General features: G+C 35.8%; 3 protein-coding genes across 3 annotated transcripts in view; 1 reads left to right on the top strand and 2 right to left on the bottom strand.

Annotated features, from left to right (window-relative positions):
- LOC107666740 (disintegrin and metalloproteinase domain-containing protein 22-like) overlaps positions 1 to 10,672 on the bottom strand; it is a 66,529-nt gene extending 55,857 nt beyond the window's left edge. The window contains exons 1-3 of the mRNA XM_016458173.1: positions 10,316 to 10,672; positions 9,885 to 10,045; positions 6,940 to 7,013 (exon numbers count right to left, since the gene is read on the bottom strand). Coding sequence (XP_016313659.1) covers positions 6,940 to 7,013; positions 9,885 to 10,045; positions 10,316 to 10,448 — 368 coding nt within the window. The 5' untranslated portion in view covers positions 10,449 to 10,672. The remainder of the gene's footprint in view (positions 1 to 6,939; positions 7,014 to 9,884; positions 10,046 to 10,315) is intronic.
- Positions 10,673 to 12,311: 1,639 nt separating this feature from the next.
- On the bottom strand, positions 12,312 to 18,400 carry dbf4 (DBF4-CDC7 kinase regulatory subunit). Its single transcript, XM_016458363.1, has 12 exons — positions 17,932 to 18,400; positions 17,592 to 17,755; positions 15,704 to 15,892; positions 14,919 to 14,969; positions 14,751 to 14,820; positions 14,578 to 14,654; positions 14,309 to 14,354; positions 14,151 to 14,196; positions 13,941 to 14,072; positions 13,732 to 13,852; positions 13,444 to 13,559; positions 12,312 to 13,353 (listed from the first exon to the last, which is right to left on the bottom strand). Exons 1-12 carry the CDS (start codon positions 17,969 to 17,971, stop codon positions 12,564 to 12,566), a joined length of 1,842 nt encoding a protein of 613 aa, XP_016313849.1. The 5' UTR covers positions 17,972 to 18,400; the 3' UTR covers positions 12,312 to 12,563.
- A 35-nt stretch (positions 18,401 to 18,435) lies between these two features.
- The window catches only part of slc25a40 (solute carrier family 25 member 40), a 7,795-nt gene continuing 1,080 nt past the window's right edge, over positions 18,436 to 25,150 (top strand). Inside the window, 9 exon segments of the mRNA XM_016458364.1 lie at positions 18,436 to 18,893; positions 20,622 to 20,681; positions 20,750 to 20,856; positions 20,979 to 21,046; positions 21,131 to 21,255; positions 21,359 to 21,532; positions 24,033 to 24,142; positions 24,675 to 24,756; positions 24,874 to 24,954. Coding sequence (XP_016313850.1) covers positions 18,794 to 18,893; positions 20,622 to 20,681; positions 20,750 to 20,856; positions 20,979 to 21,046; positions 21,131 to 21,255; positions 21,359 to 21,532; positions 24,033 to 24,142; positions 24,675 to 24,756; positions 24,874 to 24,954 — 907 coding nt within the window. The 5' untranslated portion in view covers positions 18,436 to 18,793.

Here is a 25,150-nt window from a genome sequence, read left to right as displayed (position 1 = left end):
CGTGCTTGCACAGGTTCTGCGCGATCCTCTTCACTAATATCCTCTGCGTCTCAATCGGGCTCAAATTAATAAGCAATATTGACGACGTCATTGTTTACAATTCAACCGGAGCACATGCCGCAGAGGTGAGGGGCAGGATGTTAGACGTGTACTAGAGCCGATTTAGCCAATCACAACACACTGGACTAGCTAACCAATCTGAGCCCATCGCGTATTTCTGAGGGAGGGGCTTCATAAAACCAGGAAATCATCAGAGCGTTCACAGGAGAAGGGACAGAGCAGTGTAGAATAAAGGTAAATTATGTGAAAAATAATGTATAGGAGAAGGGACAGAGCGGTGTAGAATAAAGGTAAATTATGTGAAAAATAATGCGTTTTTTTTAAACAAAACATTAACACGTTAGACTGCACCCCATAAACACAATCAAGCGTAGAAAAAAAACATTCAACCACCCCTTTAATAATATTTAATATGCACTTAGTATAGTATAATTTAAATATAGTAAGTATGTCTGAAAAAGCACAATTTAAATATTTTTCTTTTTCACCTGGGTTACTTTAATGTTTAAACTGACAAGACTTAAAACACGTGAGAATGAAAAACTTTCTGGAGGAAGCAGCACTGGCCTGATCGTTAAGATTTTGGGGGGCTAAGGTGACAGATAGGCGGGCTAAAACCCACCTAAAAAGGGTTTAGAACCTGCCCTGGTATAGCGTGCGTAATTATACTGAAACATAAATATATAACCAGTTTGCCTGATTCAATGTGATGGCTGAGCCTGTTTCTGAGATAACAACATGCCAATCTGTGGTTGGATTTCTGACACGGCTAATCGTAAATCATCTTACACTGTCAATAAGCGTGACTGATACTCGAGCCAACTCTGCTCTAACTGTCGACTAGCAGTGGGAGTCAGATTGCCCCCTAGTGGATGGCTAAAGATTTGTTAGCTTATATTCATAAATTCTCAAGGGAACGTCTCTGAATTAACTGATGCTTGCGCCCCCCTTGACAGGTGCTGGCGCCCCCCTGGGGTTGAAAACAGGTCCACAGGTTGAAAACCCCTGGTCTAGAGACATTTAAGTACTTGTGAGAATGAGAACGATATGACAGAGATGTTTTGTGTTTCCAAATTAAATGTGTATACAGTTGTTAAATTTGATTTAAGTTTCTGATTCAGTGATTCATTTGTATTCTCACTCAAAAAAAATAATAATATCTATTGTAATTGTTCAAACATTAAGAATGTTGTGTACACATAAATTCATATTAAAATTTAAAATGAAGTGATTTTAGTGTTTTTTCATCTAGATGAATTGGCCGTCGCCTTAAAAAATGTCATGTGGTGCGACCATGATTTATATTAAAAGTAAATAATTTCCTTAAAATGCTTAACATTTTTAAAAAATGTTCTCAGTAATTAAAGTGTTTAGAAACAACGTATTTGCGTTTAATTTGAGTTTTTGTAAATAATGATCTCTTATTTTTGTTCTATAATTTCAGAGTTGCCTTCTTAAATGTAGTTAACACTTATTTTTCCTGTAAATTGCATAAAACTGATAAAACAATTTTTAAAATACCATTCACTTAAACATACTGTAGCAGTGATTCATATTTCAACCACAGAAATTAGATATTTTATTTTTAATTTAATACAGTTATTGCTATTATTGGTCGCACCACATGATGAGTGGTCGCTCCAAATGACACACAGACCTTATATCATTAAAAATGTATTTAAAGAGACATGTGTGAAAAGTGCAGCATGTGGCATTAACTGCAGGCATTTCTTTAGCCCCAGTTATTTCTGTACTTTGCCCAATATTGGCTGCTCAATTGACCCTTTCACCGGGAGTTTGATCAGGGTTTCTGCAGACATGAACAAGTTAAATTTAAGACTTTTTAAGACCTTTTTAATACCACCTTATATGAAATTTAAGACCTAAATCTGTAATGGAAATACACATTTTATTACATACATATATGTAATATTTCATGTGTACAAATTAAAAAGAAAACAAAATATCATTGCTGTAATAAATTATATTTATTAACATCTTCGGTCTGTCCAATGATTGTAAACAGTCATTAGGTTCGTCAGACTGAAGATATTTTAGCGGTAATGAGACCAAAAATATGTAAGACCCATCAAATTTGAATTTAAGACATTTTAAGACTTTTTAAGGCCTTGTATTAGGAAAACGTTATTTAAGACATTTTAAGACTTTTTAAGGACCCGCGGACACCCTGTTGATTAACAGGCAGTCTGACACATTATAACGCCGAATCCATAATTTTTGTCCAACAAACAAACCAGACAGGAGTAGATTAACGTCGGTGGACTTGAACTTGAAAAATTGGTAGTTTCTTGATGGTCGCACCACATGATATTTCATAAAATGGAAATCATCGGACAAAGTTTGTTTGTATATTATGATGGAAATATAAATACAAATGCTTTGCAATTTTACACAGGATTACAAAACACTTTGGAAATCATGCCAAATAGTGCATAAAATTAATTTGAATTAATTTAGGGTAATTTCAAAGATGTTTACAAAAAAAAAGTTATGGCCGGACGGTCACACCACATGATATTTTGACACTTTGAATAACATAAAAATTACAAATAGCTAATGTTTTTTGAAAAGTGAAAGTGAGTTCATACATGGGAGAGGTCCTTCATATATATGGCATCTTTTTTAGGCATTTAAACCAATTTTTAACAGAAAACAAAATGCAATCGGACAGAAAATTTAGGCGTCACTTCATTGACCCATATATATAATTATATATATATATACATTTTCAGATATTAATATTAATATGTATTGTTGCATATACATGAAAATAATATATAATATACCATTCGAATGTTGGGGGTTGGTAAGATTTTTAAATGTTTTTGAAAGGATTTATTTGATCAGAAATACAGTATTATATTATCAATGTTGAAAATAGTTCAATATTAATTTTTTGTGGAAAACTTTTTTTAGCAAGTTCAAAAGAACAATTCATTTGAAATAAAAATCTTTTGTAAGATTAGAAATGTTTTTATTGTCAATTTTAATCAATTGAATTAATTACAATTTGTTCTAAAATATCAAATAAACAAAAAGAGTAAAGAAAAAACTAAATAAAATCTTTCATTATTTAAAAAAAAAAAATAGAGATTTAGTTAAGGTCAATACCTAAAATGTGAAACAAATCTGCCATTTTAATACAATTGATTCATAAACCACATTAAAGACACATTTTCTGACAATGTCTAATGGGAATTTTGCTTCACAGGTAAATTTAATTTGTTTTAAGGAGGTTTAGATGAGGGCACTGGAAAGCAAGACAAATATGGCATTTATCATGCATTTAGCAAAGATTTTATATTAATGGATGATTTGTCTGCATTGATTTCTGATTCAAAGGTGAGCTTGTGATTGTTTGTTATTTGTTCAGAGTTGCAGCTGTCTGTTCCCACCCCCCCCAGCATCAGCGATATCTGACTGATTTTAATGCTTCCTTTCTGCCACATGGTCTGTCGTCACGACGACACAGCGTGACTGAAAAGCAGAAAACCCATTTGCTCCAACCGCTTTAATCAAACACACTCATTCATTATTCAGAGCGCGTGAGAGGGTGCAGGGGGCAAGCCACAGTGTGTGTGTGTGTGTGTGTGTGTGTGTGTGTGTGTGTGTGTGTGTGTGTGTGTGTGTGTGTGTGTGGACTATTGGAGTTTGAGTCAGTGCACATTCAAATAATACAAGCAAAACAAGATGTTTTGAACATATAAATATGTCAATCCGATTGCTAAACTATAGATGACAAATAGTTATCATACAAAAAAAAACTTTCATGAAAATAGGTCTCAGCTGGAGGCCGAAGAAAAGCCAAATGCACACAAACACACACACAAACAAGTGAAGAAAATCCCTAAGACTTTAGAAACTCACAGAGAGAGGTGAGAGAATGAGAACGAAAGAATTAATTGGTTTCCTAGGTGGAAACTGGGAAAATAATCTGGACGCAGGTCAGTCGGGACGGATCTAACTGCCAGCTCTCCATGGGTGCAGAAGAACAAACTAAACAGCGCAACATACACACACACACTTCTGTGATTCTCTTTGCTTTATACACACAGCACAATTCAAAGGGACAGAGGCAATCAAATCCATCCAGTCAGAAGCCATTAAATCAGAAAATATACTGTACTGAACAAGACAAGCCACATACAGACACAGAGAGAGAACATTGACTGATATAATAACCTGTTTTAATGGCTCTAATCCAAAACCTAGTGAGCAGCCTACGCAAACAGGATTTTAAGGTATCAGAGGTGCACTCTTGACGCATCGGCTATTTAAAAAGGTAGGCAGCATGATGATTATGCAGCATTGCATCTAGACTTCATGGAGAATGCAGTCCATAAATGCAAAATACAACTTACTCTAGTGCACAAAAGTATCATTGGGCAGTGTGTATGGAACCAAACTGAACAACTAGTTGTTAATGACATATTTAAGTGCACATCAGAGACATGTCTCTCTTCTCTAGCCCAGGGAAATCCCAGTATCTCCCAGTATGTCTTGACTTATTTGTGTTGCCTGACCTTGAAAAAAAAAAACCATGATAAACTAAAATCCAAATGCTTTATCTTGGAAAAAAGCCACATACCAAAATATCACAACCTGCATCTGCCTACTTTATTAACTCGATTATTAATTTATTAACTTGATTCATGAGCCAAAACCAAACAACAAGCCCAAACATGTATATTTAATAAGCGTGCTTATAATAAGTGGACATGGAAACACTTCAAGAGTGTGCTTTGACTTTGAATATGAAATGTATTTGTGCATTTTTAAAAGTATTAAAAAGTATTAAATTATGTACTAAATTATGAGCAGTTTTTAAAATAAGTACAAATTAATAATACATTTAAAAAACTGCATTTTAAGAACTAAATATAGCGCCAAAACATACAAAAAATAATAAAGTATTAAAGGGGCAGTGAGGGAGTTTTCACATCAGAATTTTCTTTTTCAAACTTCAGAATTGATTCTGAGCTTAATAGTTTTTTTCACATATGTGCGATGGCAGTCGAATTTTGTTTGTGTGTTTATAGCATAGTTGAAAAGACAATTGCATTGGATTGGAGAATCTATTTTTTCAAAAGTGAAATCACTGAAATCAGCAGTGAAGAGCATTATGACACAAAAAGTTACTGCCATTTGTAAACCACTCCAAATATGTTTGGGATTTGGAACATAATGTGCACATTTGTACATTTGTAAAATCATCAGTGTTAGATTTAGACAGAGCGAGTGACTGAGGATGTAGAAACTTGTGTAGGATGTTCTGTCAGGTCACCACTTGAGCTGCACATGATATAAATGGGAAAGACTGCCCTAAAGGCCTAGATGTCCTTTAATATTAACAGCAGTTTTGCAAACTTACTCAAATAAAGTGACTCCTTTACAGAGGTAGAACTACATTAGAATGCCAGCAACAGCACAACACAAACACTCCATTCACAAAGGGTCTGACAAAAACACAGAGGGAGTTGCATCTTAAAGCCAGATTTTCTCTCCACCAAGATGTTTTAGGAGAAACAGACACTGAGGGAAAACACTGAAATATTCATGATGCATTATTATAATGAGATCAAATCTGCTGACTCTGACTCTGTCTGGCACCAGTTTAAAGTACAGAGGCAGTTGTGGTTGTAACAGTAAGAGTTAATGGATTGAATTTATGTGATGAATATGAAAGCAGTGAGGTTATGACTGTGAGTTTTGGTGCAGACCCACAGGAATTATTTATACAATGAGCATCTGTACTGAAGACAATAAGAAATAAAGCAATTATAGTTCAGTTTTGTGAATTAGTATTTCAGAGTAATATCAGCTTTAACAAATCACCTTCTAAAGATAAAATATTGATTATAGCACCAGTGTGAATCTCACAAAACCTGTCAAGAACATGCCAGATTGTATTTCAGCCCAAAATCGACAATTTTATAGAATTAGCATTACATATTTCGTAAATATAATATTAAGTCTGTTTTAAGATGATAAAGATTTTTTTGCATTGTGACATTTTCATAACTAATGTTTCATACTTCAAAATTTATTTCAAAACTAATTATTTGCAATGAAGCATAATTTCCACATAATCCTCAGTAACATAATGCAAGAAAAAAAAAATTGGTATAATGTAAAGAAAGGATATTCAGATAGTACAGTATTTATTCATCATGCCAGTTTGCTGTACTTTAATTTATGCTGATTTAAATACAAAATTCACTGTTATTACAGTAAAGAGAATCTAATGAGAATCACAAATGTGAGTAACGAGAATTACAAAAAAAACTCATTACGATAATGAGGATTTGGGGGATGTGCTAAATTGCACACTATAAATAATGTAAAAATGCAAGAAATCTTTAGGATCCTAAAAAGGCTTCATTTTATTAATATAAAATACAGTTAATTTTGAATTTCAGGTTGGAATGTGACCTTGTTCATATGACATGGCATAATATTAGTAAATGCATTAGGGCATTATGGCTTCAAATTCAAAACAATCACAAATTGCAAAAACTGCAACTACAGGACCAGTCAAATGAGAACAAGCAAATAGTGATGTTTATCAGTATTAAGACAACATGTAATATATGGAATCCTGACAGAAAGAGAGAGAGAGAGAGAGAGAGTGGCAGATGCCATGATCGATAGAGTGGTCAGGTCTTTCCCAATCCTTCAGCATAAATCATCAGCCATTATGATCATGCAGTCCATCAGCAGAAACATAAAACCCTTTGCAAATAGATCTGATGGGCATTAGTCATACCTCACACACTTCAGAAACACACACACACTGCATTTTTCCAGTGCTTTTCCGAACTCAAAGAGCTACATGACATCCTGGAAGCAGATACTCACTGGTTCAGTTCCACATCTAAAATGAAGGTCTGTCCGAAGGCCTGCACCTGGAAGCTAGCCTGTGCCATGTGGTTCTGTAAAAGAGACAAAACAAGACAATACCTAGTCATTCTCATCTCTTACGATGCCACACATGATCTGAGACAATAAAACCTGTAAAATTAGAACATATTTCGTGTTTTGGGAGAGAGAAATATAATTAGATATTGTTTTTATGCCAAACTCCAGTCCTCAGTAGGATTATTCACATTCACCAATTTTTGTCAATCCGAGTGAATTTAATTTAATTTCAGATTCTGAAAGTTTTGTTTATATGAGCCCTAAACTTTGCAATCGGATTCACATTTTTGTTTACATGTGCATTTACTTCAAGTGTGTTTACATGCAATGTGTTTTTTTTCCTATTGATCGGATTCCTTCAGGTCAGCACCACCCTTTCATTCCGATATCAATTTAATTCTCATTGAGGTGTTAACATGAAGGCTTTTCAATCTGATTGTGCATCAATTTGATTACTAATGGATTATTTGGGTGCATACAAAAGTAGCTAGCATCACATGATCCCTCAGAACTAATTCAAATATTCTGATCTTGGCTTAAGAAACATTTGTTATTATTAATGTTGAAAACCGCTGTGATGTCGTAATAACCTCAGGATTCAGGATTCTTTGAAGTAGAAAATGTAAAATTGTACTACCACTTTTTTAATGGTTTAATGTATTCTTGTTAATCAAAAGTATATTTTTATTTCGTAAAGAAAAACTCAAGGTGCCACACATGAGCTGAGACAATAAAAACTGTAAAAATTAGAACATATTTGGTGTGTTGGGAGAGACAAGTAAAATTAGATGCGCTAATTGCTTTTTTTTATTCATCACGGGCACACTTTGATGTGCAGGACTGGTGGCTGTGTGGGTGTGTGTGTGTGTTCGCTGATGGTTAATTCACTGCCTGCTTGGGGCCCATATGGCTAGGGCCGTATAACACCCCCTCAGGGGAAAGAGAAGCTTTTGGGTTGCAGCGCATTGTTCTCGTAGCTTGTGAGTGGATGTGTGTGTGTGTGAGGGGGGCAGACAGGGCAGAAATAGAAGCATATGAGGGAGGTGAGGGGAGTCTAACACCCCCCAGGGAACACACCTCTCCCTAAACCAGCAAAGCCTAGTTATCAATAAAAATAGAAGGAGAACGAAGGGGTGGAAGAAATACGGAGGGGGAGATCCTCTACACTTCACCCACCAGTGACCCCCTGAATGAAGCTACCCTCCCCGAGACACACCCACATCCATCTACTGCTCCTCGAATGAGTGTGAATTTGAGTGTCATGTCTAAACAAGAGGCACAATAACACACAAATCTAATAAAGAGATTCAGAGTGTTTTCTAGAAACTGTGTAAGATGAGAGGGCTGCAGCTTTCTGCCCATTACGTCTTTGGTATCATCGATTGCCGTTTCATCATATTAGCGTTTTAAACTGTTCAACTTGATTTTTTTCTGATCTACATTTTGTATTAAATAAAGAAGATCCAAAATTAGCAAGCTTCTCTTTGTTTGTTTTTCCAGGCATCAGTGAACATCTATAAATAAATATAGTCTTCAATCTTCAAAAAGATCCAATTGTAAGCCAAAACGTGGAGCTAAAAACAGACCTGAGTGTAGTTGAATGTATTTATTAAAAAATATATTTCACTGGCATATGCTTCTAATCCAATCTCTAATGTAGTATGATATATAACACCACAACGATTAAATCAATACTATGCATTGGCATGATGAAAAAGCCTTCGCCTCAATTATACAGAGCTCAGCTGCAGACGTCAGACAAAGGGTTAAGCCGCACACGTGCACACACAGCCCGAAGCACAAAACAGCGACGTTAGGACACATGTACAGACATTCTAACCGGTCAAAGAGACTCGTTACAGTAACGAGGCCACGAGCGATTGCATATCTGTGCCTTTGAGAATTATTCAGTCACGCAAAGTATGAGCAGCAAAGTACCTGAGCAGTCAGGATGGACAAAATGCTTAGACAACTGAGCTTTCACTCACAAATCATTCTAATCAGCATATTAACATGATGTCTGAAGAATCATATAACACTGTGATAGAGTAATGGCTGCTTAAAATTCAACTTTGCAGTTGCAGGAATATACGTTATTTTATTCAAATAGAAAACTGTTATTTTAAATTGAAATAATGCTTCAAAATATTACAGTTTTTACTGTATTTTTGTATTTTTCAGTTTTTAATTATTCCATACTTTTTACCAGTTATATATATCAATTTTACTTTCAAACATTAAATACAACTAATTTGTGAGTTAATGTGATATCAGCTCACTCAGAGTGTCTTTATTCACTATCTTTCAAGCCAGGCAAAGCAAGAACAAAAGAAATGGCATGTCCATATAAACCTCTAATAGCATTACACGCTCAACCGAGAAACCAAATACAAAATACATTTGACAGTTTTTTCCTTTTATCATCATGGCCCAGGTTTTGAGTCTCTGATTCAATGTTTTGCTGAATAATGGATTGGAGTTACATCATTAATCAGTCTCTGATATTTCTGTGGTATAAAATAATGTAAAAAACAATAATGCAATATTTATTTAGGCTGATAAATCTCCAACACAAGAGCTGCTCATTTGTTCTTTCTGTGTCCTTTGTGTTTCCAAAGCTGAGATGCCTCAGGAGGCCTAAGCAGCACCAGCATCTTCCGGTAAAATGTGCTGTTTTGGTTCATTATATATCACCCTTAAATTACTGGAATTAACTTCACAGCGCTCTCAGACCACCCAGTGCCTGACTATAAGACTCGGAAGGAGAGTAAAAGAGAAAAACATAAACATCTTTCCAAGAGCAGCGCGTCTCTAATGGCAACGGGAGGAGAGAGCATCCTTGTGACACCCAGATGACATCCAAACATGAGATGAAAAATACACACCTGTTTACTGTCAGAGCTCAATCGAAGCCGTGTGTTGAGAACATCATGAGCGGCCTGACTGTCTCCGTCCACTCGGTACACCAAGCGGACCGGTACCGTGTTCTCTCTACCGAGGAACCTGGCGACATCACGCCGAGCCCTCGTCTTTACCAAGGCGTCTCCTATGAATAATAAAAACACGGGAGCATTTTTTTAACACCTATATATTTTTCTCTCGATTTACATGTATGAAATTGGACATAATATTCTGTTTAGATACGATAAATAATGATAAATCACGGCTCAGGGTGGGCTATTTACCGTTACATATATATTAGTTGTTTACATCACCTGAAATGAATGCAGTGGGCGTAAAATACGACACTAATATGGTAAAAAATACGCCATAATTGTTTTGTTTTTTTATTAAATATATAAAAATACCCCCTCACCGTAATGAGGCAGGGAGAAGCTGGTATGTATCACAGAGCTCATCACCGCTACAAAGAGGCACAGAAAGGAAATCCCGACACGGAGAGGCATCATTCCCGCATCCATTCGGTTCAGAAAATCGCGGTTAATCATATATATCCCAAATTACACGAAACACGAGTTAAATTCCAAATTAAACCCGATTTTCCGTCTCCCTCAGGAAGGCGCGCACATACTCTCGCGCGCTGGTGACGCGCGAGCAGCCTCTGCATCGAGACGCGGCTTGCGCAAGCGGCGGACGCGTTCTGGAAAACTAAAATCAGGACCTTTTTTCTTCACCGAGCAGAAGCCACCACCTCCTCCTCAGCAAGACATCAATAATATCCAGCCGCCTCACTGCAGAAACGCCTCATAAATATACATTAGCGAGCTGCACGCGGGATGATGGGTAGTGTAGTGTGCGTGTAGACCTGCTGTCACCTTCTGCGCCAGAACTGATGCATTATGGAGCATAAGAACAGTGAAACACAATGTATTAAATAGTACTAGTACTAAATAATAATGCATAATGTTACGCCCTTGTAGTATGAAATCATGCATATCATTAGTACACCAGGCAATATTATGCTTTATGCACTAATAATTTTATAATAACCAGAAAAAAGAAAACCATTAAACAAAAACATAAAATAATATAACAAAATAAACAAAAAGCTGTGGAAGCCATTCAAAACAAATCCCAGGTTTACCCTGTAAATAAATACGTTGTGTGTAATAAACACATTTTTCATTAGTCCATTAGGCCACTTAAAGTAGAGCTTCAATTTGATTAAATAACACAGAATTTCCATTTGTTTAACATATTTATGCTACATACAGAAGTGGTTAATTGGACTATGTACACTACCATTCAAAAGTGTGTGGTTGGTAAAAATGTAAGCTTTTGAAATAAGTTTCTTATGCTCACCAAGGCTGCATTTAATAACTAAACACAACTAATATTGTGTTTATATTTTAATATTTATACATAGCTGTGAATTTGAAATGTAATTCATTGTTGTGATAGCAAAGCTGAATGTTCAGTATCCATTACTCCAGTCTTCGCTTCAGTGTCACTACTGTTACAACCACCTGGCTCTGAGTGCAGGATCATTACCAAAATGGGAGACCACACAGAAGACTAAGTTTAACAAATAAACATTTAATCAAGAATAAATCAAATAATACAAAAATTAAGTAAAAAGAAAGAAACGAAAAGAAAACAATCCAGGGCTGGAGAGGGAAGATGAACGGCGGCCCAGTCCAGAACACACACTGCTCTCTGAATCTCCGTTTTTTAAACCCAAACGCCAATCCCAGGTAACACTCCACACCTGTACCTGACGCTCGCTCTGAAAGAGGCAAAACCACGGAACACCACCACCTAGTGGACAAATATTAAAAAGAGAACACTCTGGCTGTAAATCACATAATCCTCCAGAGCTCATCATAATATGCTGATTTGGTGCACAAGAAACAAATCTTATTATGAAAGTTAAAAAAAGTTTTTGTGCTTTTTTTAATTAGGATTTTATGAAGTGTTTATAGTTAAAAGGACAGCATTTATTTCATACATAATTTAAAATGTAATCTTAATCTATAAATCTTTCGTTATGTTTGATCTATTTAATGTATCCTTGATGAATACATGCATCAACTTCTTTAAAACATTTGAACAGTAGTGTATACAGAATGTTAACTGAACTTAAGTCTTGAAACACTTAAGATAGTTGAAAGAGTTTTCTCATACATGTGTTATGAATACACCAACCCCTTAAGGCTCAGTTTATGTACTTATTACACATTATACACTAGACTAGAAGATTAGAAATCCATGGCAAATCGGAAGATTTCTAAAAAAAAAAAGATTTTTTGCAAAACACTTGTGCTTACAACCATGGTGCACAAAAATACGAACAAATACTTAAACCATTGTAAAAAATATTTGCAATTTAATACAGGAACCAGAAAATTTCAAGACAATCTCTTGCTGTTATATCATTCAATTACATCAACTCCATAAATTTACATACATGCATATCCACTCATTTTTTCCAGTATATAGTCAGTAGGTATATTTTCAGTCTAGAAGTTTTCTTTTAAAGCCTGTATGGTGAAAATGCAGTTTTCCATCGTACTAATTAAAGACAACAGACTTATTAATATATATTATTTGGCATAGTAACAACTTTTACAACACATACATGTGTTCAATTCCTCTTACTCATCTCAAAAACCCTTAAAGTCTTTATCCATGTTGTCACTGGACTGAAAGAGCTGCCACAGGTCCAGGAGAGAAGCAGGTGGGTTCTCACACTCCTGTACAGGTTTAACAGGTGAAAGAGAGCTCAATGATTCTCTCTCTTTACTGGATTCGATGTGCAAGGCCGGTGCTTGCTTTCTTCTTCTGGATCTGACATTTCGAACCTTCCGTTGCAGTGAATTAGTGGGGCTGTCAAGGTCCGGTTTGGGATCTTTGCAGGCTAAAGGCCAAAGAGCTGAGTTTCCAACTTGATTTTCTGGCATACTTTGCGAATAAACTTCACAGCAGTTAGTCCTAAAGCATTCAATTCCTGTTAATGATTCTCGGTCTCTTTCACTGAACTGTTGAGCTGTGTGCATGTCAGGGTTTGTCCTGGTTTGTTGATCTGTCCTGCATTCAAGTGCATTAGAGTCACAGTTCAGCTCTCTGCTGAGAAGAGATGCAGCTTCAGATTTTTGCGAGTGGAATTTCCACTCAAAGGATCCACGCTTAGACTGGGACTTCTCCGGAATGTCGGATTGGTCGAACAAGCTATCCCTGTTGCTCTTAGGGAATTCACACTGGCCCCTGCTGCGTTTGCGAAACGACAGAGGTTTTTCTCTGGTCTGTTCCGAGAGAGGTAGCTTTGCTGTAGAGCTCCAAAGCAAAGACCCCTCGCTTTCCTGTATCCAACCACCATTCACAGATCCCACATCTTCCTTTACTGGCAACATGGCTCCAGCACACAGAACAGGAGTTGATGTACTGCATTTCACCCTATGGCAGAGAGACATTGACACAGCGCTGTCATAAGGCCAGTAAAAACAGTAAACAATTAACAAATAATTTTTAATGACACGTTTGTACCTTCTGCAGTGCGTGCCAATGTTAATAAGGTCGCAGGTCAGTCCCGCAATGACTCGATCCACAACTCTGTACACATCACTCTTAGAGAAAGCCTGATGCTGCTTGCTCTCCAGGTGCTGGTGGTCAGAAGGTCAGAAAAGGTGAGCACAGATGTCATGCATTTCATGCAAATCCTGGTTCAGGCCAAAATGTATAATTATTGTGTCTTTTTTTTTTCTTTGACGAGAAAAAGCAAATGCAAAGTGTTCATATAATCTTGACTGGCTTTCTATCATTTCCAATACGTACCACCTTTAGGTTGTCGAATTTGACCTCACAGCACTCACAGTACCCTCCTTTCCTCTTTTCTCTCCCTTCATGTCCTCTGCGCCTCTCTTTCTTTCCTTGAGCTCCTCGTTCCCCTCCAGACCTGTGGCAAAACACAGATTCGCATTCACAACACAGAAAAACTCAAAAATGACTGCATTACAAAAAGATACTACTGATTCTGATTTTACCTTTGCTCTTTGTGTCTCTTCTTTGGATCATCCTTTCCATGTTCATCCATCAGGAATGGACTGCAGGGTGGAAGAGACCGGACGTTGCACACAGGCATGTTGGACAGGGGAAGGTAGATAGGACGATAATGTCTGCAAAAACATCACATTATTAAACCAGACAAGTAACATGAAAGTTAAAACACAAGAAAATCAACAAAGAAAACACACCTGCTTGAGTCTTCTACTTTCACAAATGGTCGACGAATTCTTCCAGCTGGAAATATAAAACATTTAAACAAAATGAATTAAAGATAGCTATAATATCATCAACTAATGTTTCTCAACTGGAAGATGCAACAAATTAAAAAGGTTCTTTATCTACTTACCATTGTGTCTGTGATATAGATTTTTCTCTGTGTGCTGAATGCTGGCCTAAAAATAAAGAGTGATAAACTGAATATATACAGAAACAGAATTATATGCAGCCCTGCACAGAATCTTCTGCAGCTCCACAGATTTCTCTTTAGGACAGTAAAATACTAACTTTATAGTTGTTTACTAAGTCCAATATTTAGAAAAGTGGTTGAACAATATGTTTTATCAATGGTTCATTTTTTTATTTTTACATTTGTGCTACAAGCATAAAATTACTCACAGCTCCTTTCACCACTGGATTAGCTGAATTCACAGCAATGATTTTTGATTTCCTCTTGTCAACATATGAAATAACATCTGTTTGGAAGCCAAGCATAAAAGACCATGTAATACTGAAACCACATCTCACTTCTTTAACAATGCAAGTATTAATAATGATGACAAAAGTAATACCGTCAATATGTAGGACTTTGACCCCCCATTCCACAGCATTTGCCAAGATCCCATTCATCTGAACACGTTCCTAAAACAGAGCAGAAAACCATAGTACTGATAAACTACTCAAGACTGCTGCGCACAGTTGATTCACAAACAAACAAGGCATGATAAGGATTGACTAACTTGTTCTTTAACGACTCTCTCCACAAGCGATTTGCCTCGACTTACAGCTGTCTGTGAAATTCCAGCAAGACATGTCAGTGTCATTCACATATTCAAACATTTTGGATTCGTAAGGCTTTTAAGAAATTAATACTTTTATTCAGCAAGGATCAATTAAATTGACCAAAAATGACAGTAAATATATTATCATTGTTAAAAAAAGAATTCTGAACATTCTATTCATCATAATCATACAAAAAAAAAAAAAACATAAAACAAATAGGTTTACAAAGGGGTGGAAAATTTCGAGTAAATTTCTGGGAATTTACAGGAAATGTTCCACCCTTTTGCAACCCTAAAAACAAATATGGTTTTCCAAGAACACAAGAACATATGAATTGACTTGATATTGAAAAAAAACAACAATGCTGAATATCACAAATCAAAATATATCATATTAATAAGCAATTATAAAACAATTCCAGTCCTTGAGTAGGATTGGTTTAGCCGTGTTCAAAGACATTGTAAATTATTCTAGAAATATACACCTGTGACATTACATCAGTATTACTGGACCACTGTGTTTGTGTGTTGCTGTTAGGCACTCCACATAAAAATAAGAATATTATTAACTGCATAAATTCACAATGACATTTTGAAGACTTTAAACATTTAATATAATTTAATTTTAACAATTTTAAAATGCTTAGTGTTTTTTTTTTTTTTTTGACTTAGGAAACCCAGAAACAAGATCTATGGCAGTGAAGTTGAAATGAAAAAAAAAAAAAAAAAGCATCCTGACTAACCGTATCTGTGACTCCCTGTGAACTGCCCCTGTACCCATGACTTTCCCTCCTGCTGCTGGGATGAGGAGAACTGACGCCTGAATCTGGACTGGGAGCAGGAGAGTCCGACAGGAGACGCTGGGCATAACGAGCCTCTGGCTTACTGGACACAAGATACTTGATCTCCTTACTGAAGAACTTTTCCACTGTCTGGTGAGCAGAACATACAGAAGGTTACTACATCTGTGATTACATGTGCATGTTAATTAACTCCCTCTCAGGCCATCCACAATGTACAGTGCCTTGCGAAAGCATTCATACCCCTTCATTTTTTTCACGTTTTGTTATGTTGCTGCCTTATGTTACACTACTTTAAATTTCTTTATTTCCACATCAATCTATACTCCACACACCATAATGACAAAGCAAAAACAGAACTGTCAAAACTTCATTAATTTATTAAAAAAAAAAATTTAAATTAAATAGGTACATTGCATAAGTATTGATACCCTTAACTCAGTACTTAGTTGAAGCACCTTTACAGCCTCAAGTCTTTTTGGTATGATGTGACAAGCTTTGCACATCAGCATTTGGCAATTATCTGCCATTCTTGTCCTCACCTCTTCACCTCTCAAGCTCTGTCAGGTTGGATGGGGGCAGATGCACATTTTCAGGTTTCTCCAGAAATATTTGATTGGGTTCACTCCCAGGCTGTGGCTGGGCCACTCAAGGACATTCACAGAGTTGTCTTTAAGCCACTCTTGCTGTGTGCTTCGGGTCATTGTCCTGTTGGAAGGTGAACCTTCTGCCCAGTCTGAGGTTCTGAATACTCTGGACTGGGTTTTCATTTAAGCCAGGGCTGCCCAAACTCGGTCCTGGAGGGCCGGTGTCCTGCAGAGTTTAGCTCCAACTTGACACCCCTGATTTAGGCTATCTCAATATTTTGGTGCATTGAGCTTTTCTTCTACTCTGACGAGTCCCATGAGGCTGCTACCAGCACACTTTACTTTTTTAGGATGCTTCTCTGAAGGTGATGAGCAGTGCCTGGTTTCCTTCAAACATGATGCTTGGAATTGCAGTTCATCAGACCAGAGAATCTTGTTTCTCACAGTCTGAGGGTTCTTTAGGTGCTTTTTTGCAAATTCCAAGTTTTTTTATTTTTAACAAATTTGCAAAGATGTTAAAAACCTGTTTTTTTTTTCTTTGCCATTATGGTGTATGGAGTGTAGATTGATGTGGGAAAAAAAGTAATTTAAAGCATTTTAACATAAGGCAGCAACATAACAAAATGTGAAAAAAATGAAGGGGTATGAATACTTTCGCAAGGCACTGTAGATGAGGTCATTTCTTCATCAGAACAGATTTGGAAAAATGTAACAACTGGAATCGTGTGGATTACAGTTATGTTTTTATCTGTTGTTTGAACTGTCATTCTGACGGTACACATTCACTGCAGAGTATCCATTGCCAAGCAAGTGATGTAATGCTAAATATCTCCAAATCTGTTCTGATGAAGAAACAAACTCATCCACATCTTGGATGTCATGAAGGTGAGTACATTTTCTTTTTTTTTTTAAAGTTCCAGACTGTTAGAACCATAGATATATATATACATATCTATGGTTAGAAGAACTCTTACAGAGAAACAGATATAAAACATCTAATACACTGTTTAAATGAAGCAGAAAATTCAGTCTTGTTTACATCAACAGAAGTGAACACAAGTACACTGTATACAACGTGAAGCTTACTAAACTTAGTCTTTAATAAGTTTCTAAAGCAAAAATAGCTAATTTTAATAATTTAAAGGGCATTCTCTTCCTGCATGTGAAAAGATTTATATTTTGCACACAACAGCCTCAATGACGATATATTATGATATTTTAGACCATAAACAATGACTACTTACACCACCAAGTGTTTTGATGTCATTTTCCAAGAGTTGTGTTTTCATATTCCATGGCAGATCCAAGTAAAATATTCTCCCTTTAAAAGGTTTGTTCTGAAGAGCATCACATGTGGGTTTAATTTTACTTTTAGATGTTGCACTATTGTGTCCGTCCAGTTTTGAATCTGTGAAGATCAATATTGCGCAATTAGACTGTTATAAACAACATACACACATATTCACTGTAACGTTATGGAACAGCATGAGCATGGAAGTTTCCTAAAGCATTATTTCCAAAGGATACTATTACGAAAAAGAGCTAATTGAAAAAATTAATTAAAAGAGATAAACAGCACAGCACCTCTGTCCTTACACTTGGAGAAAGATTCGTGCTTCATCATGGAGCTTATACTTCTAACGGTTACAGCCCTAAACCAGCTAGTTATCCCGCCAACATTACTTATAAGTGTTCCTTGATTAAAACACTAAACTAAAAATACAACACTGCGTTAAATGCCTCTATTGTTTATAAATATCTTCATAACAAACACTCGACGCAGCCCGTTTCCATTTTCCCGCTCGAGACTCTCTCCACTCCCATAAAAGCAGTTGTAATCTTGGAGTTCATGAAGGGAGATTCGACGTATATTTTTTGACATTTCAAAAACGACGCCACAAAGCGCTGACATTTGAGCGTCAATTACACCAATATAAACAACTTGAGTTTTACGTGGAGCATACATAAGAAAAAGAATGTTAAGAATATAAAATATGATTTCGCTACTCCGTTACGTCCACGAGTGCTCTATTGTGTCCAATGGCGAAATTTAAATAGCCGGAAGTTTCGAATCTGCCGGTGCGAAACACACTGGTACACAAACACATAAGCGCAATGGCGCACGCTAGTGCAGTAGCGTGGAACTCCTAATGAATCGTGTGAATTCATTAGTATCTTTGGACTGCATTGGTGACATTGTTTTTTTTCTGTCGGGGTTACATAGTCTTTGCTGTTTGCGTCATTTGGAAATTCAGTTGTAATGATAATTGATAAAGGTCAATGGAATAAACCCGGTTTATATGTTCAGATGTATGTACAGTAGGTGAGAGCTTGTTCAACAAGTTCCATTTTTGGCACATGGCAGTCACCCAGTAAAGAGTGAGGTAAACGGAGTTTGTACGTCCAGATTCATCGGAACTTTGATCTCTACATCGCAGGCTTGGAGATGAGCTCTCAGAAAAGTTCTTCAGTCCCCAGGTGGGACATTACACCCGTCCAGCAGATGATTGCGTCTTGCTCTGGGGCAATTATTACGTCACTGTTTGGTAAGAGTCCATGGATTTAATATACGATTCTCTAATATACGGAAAAATATATATATTAACTTATTACCTTTAGAACGCAACGGGGGTCAGAATGATGTAGTCTGATGCGTAACACTATATATTTTGTGAATGGACTATGAATTTAGATTCAATGACAATAAATGTATAATTTAATTTGATGTGTTTCTTGTTAAAAGTACCATAAAAATTCTATACTGTAAATTGGTCTGGTAAGTGACAACTTAATATTTACTTATGATATTATGATATTTAATAAAGCCATTATGTAATTACATAAATAAAATATTCTATGTATTGAACGATTTACTTCCAAGTTTTCAGATGACCCTGGGCTGGTTGTGGTGAAATACACATATTTTGTTTAGATTTTACCTGTGTGCCTATACCGGTTACTTTTTTTTTTTTAGACGAAACCTGCGCTCCCTTTCCCCCTGCCATCTTTCCTCTGTAGTATCCTCCTCTCTTCCCTCACCTACTCGTTTCTCATCTCTGGATGTGAATGCCACAACTGACGTGAAGTGACATGTGGCCAAGTATGGTTACCCATACTAGGAATTAGTGCTCTGCATTTAACCATCCTAAGTGCACACACACAGCAGTGAACACACACACACCGTGAACACACAACTGGAGCAGTGGGCAGCCATTTATGCTGCGGTGCCCGGGGAGCAGTTGGGGGTTCGGTGCCTCAAGGGCACCTCAGTCGTGGTATTGAAGGTGGGAGAGAGCGCTGTACATTCACTCCCCCCACCTACAATCCCTGCCGGACCTGAGACTCGAACTCGCAACCTTTGGGTGCGCGTTCGACCTTAACCTTTGGGTTAAAGTGAATCTATTAATCTAATATAGTCTGGAGTCTAATAGGAGTTTATTAATAGTCTGTACCATGTCTAATATTCTTTGAAACATTTCTTAAAAGTACACAGTTTTGACAGTTTTAACAACTTTTTGTTGTGCGATATATTGCCCGAGAAATAATTGCGATAAGCGATATTATTGTCATTTTAAAGACTATTTTATGCTACTGAATATATAATCATAATATAACGGCATAATAATGCAAGAAGGCCTACACACTTCCAAATGACAACAAACTATTCATTTTTAAGAATATTTAGATCATGGAAATTAAGTATCAAAATATTAGATACCTCAAAAAACTTGAATAAATAGTAAACATTTTCTAACAAAAAGTGCAAAGTAACAAGTAGAAAAAAAGAAAAATGCACAAAGAACTTGTATGGAGATTTTTCCATCTACAGATTTTTTCCTGACCTACTTTTCTCTGTAAATTAAGGGTGCACACTATTGAAAAATACTGTATCTGAAAAACACAATCACTACTTAGCAGTCAGCATATATTGCGCGATAAGTCGATATATTGATTATTGCGACAGGCCTAATTGCGAGGGGGGAGTAATGACTGCTGAAAATTCACCTTTGCCATCACAGGAATACGTTATACTTTAAAATACATTCAGATAGAAAACAGTTGTTGTAAATTGTAATTATATTTCAAATAGTACTGATTTCTGTATTTTTGATCAAATAAATGCAGCCGTGGTAATCATAAGAAACGTCGGTCTTTCAAAAACATAAAAAAAATTGTACAGACTCCAAACTTTTGAATGCAAGTTTGCAGACACGTTCACCTATTTATTAAAATATGACTATTTAATAATAATTCTGCTTTCTTCATGTTCACAGTAACACCTCTGGATGTGGTGAAGATCAGACTGCAGGCACAAAGGAATCCTTTTCCCAAAGGTAAGCTTGAGCAGTTTTCTGTTCAAATGAAGTCAAACCTCACTCACTCATTTTTTGATGATTTGCAGGAAAATGTTTTGTGTACTGTAATGGCCTGATGGATCATATATGCGTCTGTGAGAATGGCATTTCAAAGGCATGGTACAAAGCACCTGGCCATTTCAAAGGCACTTTGGTAAGCTAAACCATATACAATTGTGATGTGAATACAGTTTCTCTTTACCTGTGATGTTTTTTAAATATATAAATATTACTGATAAGTTTAACTCATTCAGACACTCTGTTCTTCTGTTCCAGGATGCCTTTATTAAGATTATACGCATGGAAGGAATCAGGTCTCTGTGGAGCGGTCTTCCTCCAACACTGTGAGTGTTCAGTTACGAATCTGCTGTCCGAACCCAACTGACCTTTGCTGGGACACAAATAATGAAATGCATTTCCCTTCGTAGAGTGATGGCAGTGCCTGCGACTGTCATCTATTTTACATGTTACGATCAGCTATGTGCTGTTCTCAAGCTCAGGATGGGTGACCGATCAGATTATGCGCCGCTGTTGGCCGGTGCCATCGCGAGAGGTAACATTTAACCCTGTTGATTAAGTGTTTGACCTTTTCTCCGCATGCTGACCTTCTATATCAAAGTGTGCCTGGCTTCACATGAGATTTCTGCGTGTGTCAGTGGGGTCGGCTACAGTAATCAGCCCCCTGGAGCTGATCCGCACTAAAATGCAGTCTGAGAAGCAGTCGTACCGAGAGCTGAGCGCCGTGATCCAGTCAGCGCTGCACAACCAGGGCTGGCGGTCTCTGTGGAGGGGTTGGGGACCCACGCTGCTCCGAGACGTCCCATTCTCAGGTCAAACACTCACAGCCTACATATCACAGACTTCACATTTTGAAGCACTTGATTTATAAACACAAGACTCAAAAATACAAAAACTAATATAAAACTGAACGTTCTGAATGTAAATTTTAATGAATGTTTTTGAAACGCCAATGATATACTTTAAATTATATTCTATAAAATTATTGCATTCTATAATTTATTTATATAAACTTTATAATAGGGCTGCACGATTAATCGAATGCGATTGTCATGCGCATTTTGTTAGTAATGCCGGTTCTGTAATCAGCAGGAAATCATCATCACGTTCTTTCAGATGGAGCAGCATTTACTACACAGAGCCGTAGTTCACTGACAAGTTACGCAAAAAAAATTGCATACGTTTTTATTGCGCAATTATGAAATCGTTTGCGATAATGACAGCTGTTTGCATAGCTTCTCAGTGAACTACGGCTCTGTGTAGTAAATGCTGCTCCATCTGAAAGCATGCGAAAATACCACATTTAATAACATATTTTTACTCCAAACACACTTCATAACGTCAGTCGAGTGTTTGAAATAAATCCTTCTGTGAGATGATGTGGCTTCTTACACAGAATAAGGCATGCAACATATTTCATAGTATTTAAGCAGTGATAAAGGCATTGCATTATAAATATACTTTATTTTAATGAAAATTATAATAATAATAACTCGGATAAACAATGTATTGTCATAATCGTGTGTTTATTAGTCACGTTGAATCAATAAAAGCAGTTGAATCTTCTGTTTATTCAGCTACCGCTATAGGCATTTCTTGGATTTCTTCTGCGAGGCGTATTTGGAGTTTCAGCGCGAGAGCGCCCTCTGGCCTTTGGATGGAGATTTACTGCTGATCACAGAACCGTGCTTCACTGAAAGATACGCATGACAATCACAGCTTCTGTCGAATCGTGATTTCGATTCCATTTCGATTTATCGTGCAGCCCTACTTTATAATAAGGTCTTCCTCCTGTAGACTTGTTTGCAAAATGTCCAGCTCTGTATTTTTGCATTACTCCATATTACTTTGTTGCTTTCATTTTTTTAAAAATGTAAGCAGTCTTGCCCACTGATTGCCAAACAAATTTTGGGGTCAGATTTTTTTTTATTCATTTTTTTTATGAATGCATTAAATTGATCAAAAGTGCGAGCAAAGATATTTGTTAAAATTTCAAATAAACACTGTTCTTTTGAACTTTCTATTCATTAAAACAAAACTATATATCACAGTTTCCACAAAATTATTAAGCAGCGCAACTGTTTTTAACACTGATAGTCAGCATATTCTGCATTCAGCATAATCAGCATATTAGAATGATTTCTGAAGATCATGTGACACTGAAGACTGGAGTAATGATGCTGAAAATTCAAATTTGCATCACAGGAATAAATTACATTTTAACATATATTAAACTATAAAGCAGTTGTTTTAAAAGGTAATAATATTTCTAGTGCTGTCAAACGATTAATCGCATCCAAAATAAAAGTTTTTGTTTACATAATATGTGTGTGTACTGTTTATTTATTATGTATATATAAATACAAACACATACAGTATATATTTAGAATATATTTACATGTGTATATAAATTAATATTATTATATTTTATATTATATATAAATATATTTAATATATAAACATAACATATTTTTCTTACATATACTGTTTGTATTAAATATATTTAATATATAAACATAACATATTTTTCTTACATATACATGCATGTGTTTGTATTTATATATACATAATAAATATACAGAGTACACATATATTATGTAAACAAAAACTTTTATTTTGGATGCGATTAATTGTTTGACATCACTAAATATTTCACAATACTACTTATTTTACTTAATTTTTTTATCAAATAAATACAGCCTTGGTGAACATCAAAGTTATTTTAGTGTCATTGTGATAATATTATAGTTTTTATTCATATTTAAATGTTTTTATTTTTATATTTTCTGTTTTAATTTTAATCAGTTTTAGTATTTTTGTTGTTTTTTATTTTTATTAGTTTTTGTTTTTTTAAGCATCCTATACAATTTTTTATTCATTTTTATTTCAGTTTTAGTTGTTTTAGTACATCAAACTTAACTAAATGATAATGAGAAATGTTGCCTTGGCAACTAGCTGATATTATTATTATTTTTTTTTTAAATATTTATTTCAGTTAAACGTTTAAAACGATCACAAAAACAGTAAAAAAATAAATAAAAAAAAGGGGGGGCAATGGTTATAGTTTATTTTATTTCAAGAACAAAAGTTTTTGTGTGGTTTTAGTTAACTGTAATAACCCTAGTGAGCATAAAACTTCTTTCAAAAACTTAAAAATCTTTCCAACCCAAACTTTTGAACAGAAGTACACCACGGAATAGCAGAATGTTTTCCATTTGACCATATTTTTAAGGGGTCTTCACATCACTGTTTGAATGTGTATTGTTTGCTGCTGTTTCCTAATTTTTTATCTGACTTTCTATTTTTCCTCAGCTATGTACTGGTTTAACTATGAGAAGGGTAAAGCCTGGCTCTGTCAATACTACAACTTTACAGATCCAACCTTTGCCATCACGTTCACAGCTGGAGCGCTGTCTGGATCAGTGAGTTTGTGATTTACATCTGTATCATCAGAGCTCTCATGGGCCTCATTTACTGGTATTTAATACATGCATACACAGTCTTCCCCATGATTGTGTAGCCTAGTGAACCAAACTGAGAGACCATTTTGAAGGCTCAGGAAACCTTTGCAGGTGTTTTGAGTTGATTAGCTGATTGGCATGTCACCATATTCTAATTTGTTGAGATAGTGAATTGGTGGGTTTTTGTTAAATTTGAGCCAAAATCATCACAATTAAAAGAACCAAAGACTTAAACTACTTCAGTCTGTGTGCATTGAATTTATTTAATACACGAGTTTCACAATTTGAGTTGAATTACTGAAATAAATTAACTTTTCCATGACATTCTAATTTATTGAGATGCACCTGTATAGTGTCCAATGTAATCCCATCACTCTAAGCATATTTTGAAATATTCAGGATGTTTGGCCGCATTGCATTTGTATTGTAAAAAAAAAAAACGTGCCCTAATATGTCGAATAGCTGTATAAGCACCTGTATTTTCTTGTTTCAGTTTGCATCAATCGTCACATTGCCGTTTGATGTGGTCAAGACAAAACGACAGGTAGAACTGGGTGAACTGCAGACAATGAAATGTGAGTATTCAGGTGAAATTATGTAAATATGGTTTCCATAATTGGGATTCAGAGCTTTGGTTTGACTTGTATAATCAAATCAGAATATGACATTAATGTGCAGTATTATCTGTGTAGTGTCCACACAAGTCTCATCCAGCACATATTATGTGATGAAAAGGATAGTTGCTGAAAATGGAGTATCAGGACTATTTGCAGGTAAATATATAAGTTAATATAGAACACACACTACTGTTCTAAAATCTGGGATCAATAAGATTAATATACCATTTATTAAAATTGTGAAATATTATTACAATTTAAAATAAATGTTTTCTGTTTGAATATATATTAAAATGTAATTTATTCCTGTGATACAAAGCTGTATTTTCAGCATCATTACTCCAGTCTTCAG

Source organism: Sinocyclocheilus anshuiensis, unplaced genomic scaffold (assembly GCF_001515605.1).
Source record: "Sinocyclocheilus anshuiensis isolate Anshui unplaced genomic scaffold, SAMN03320099.WGS_v1.1 scaffold267, whole genome shotgun sequence".
NCBI lineage: Eukaryota > Metazoa > Chordata > Actinopteri > Cypriniformes > Cyprinidae > Sinocyclocheilus > Sinocyclocheilus anshuiensis.
This window is presented reverse-complemented; position numbering and strand designations above follow the sequence as displayed.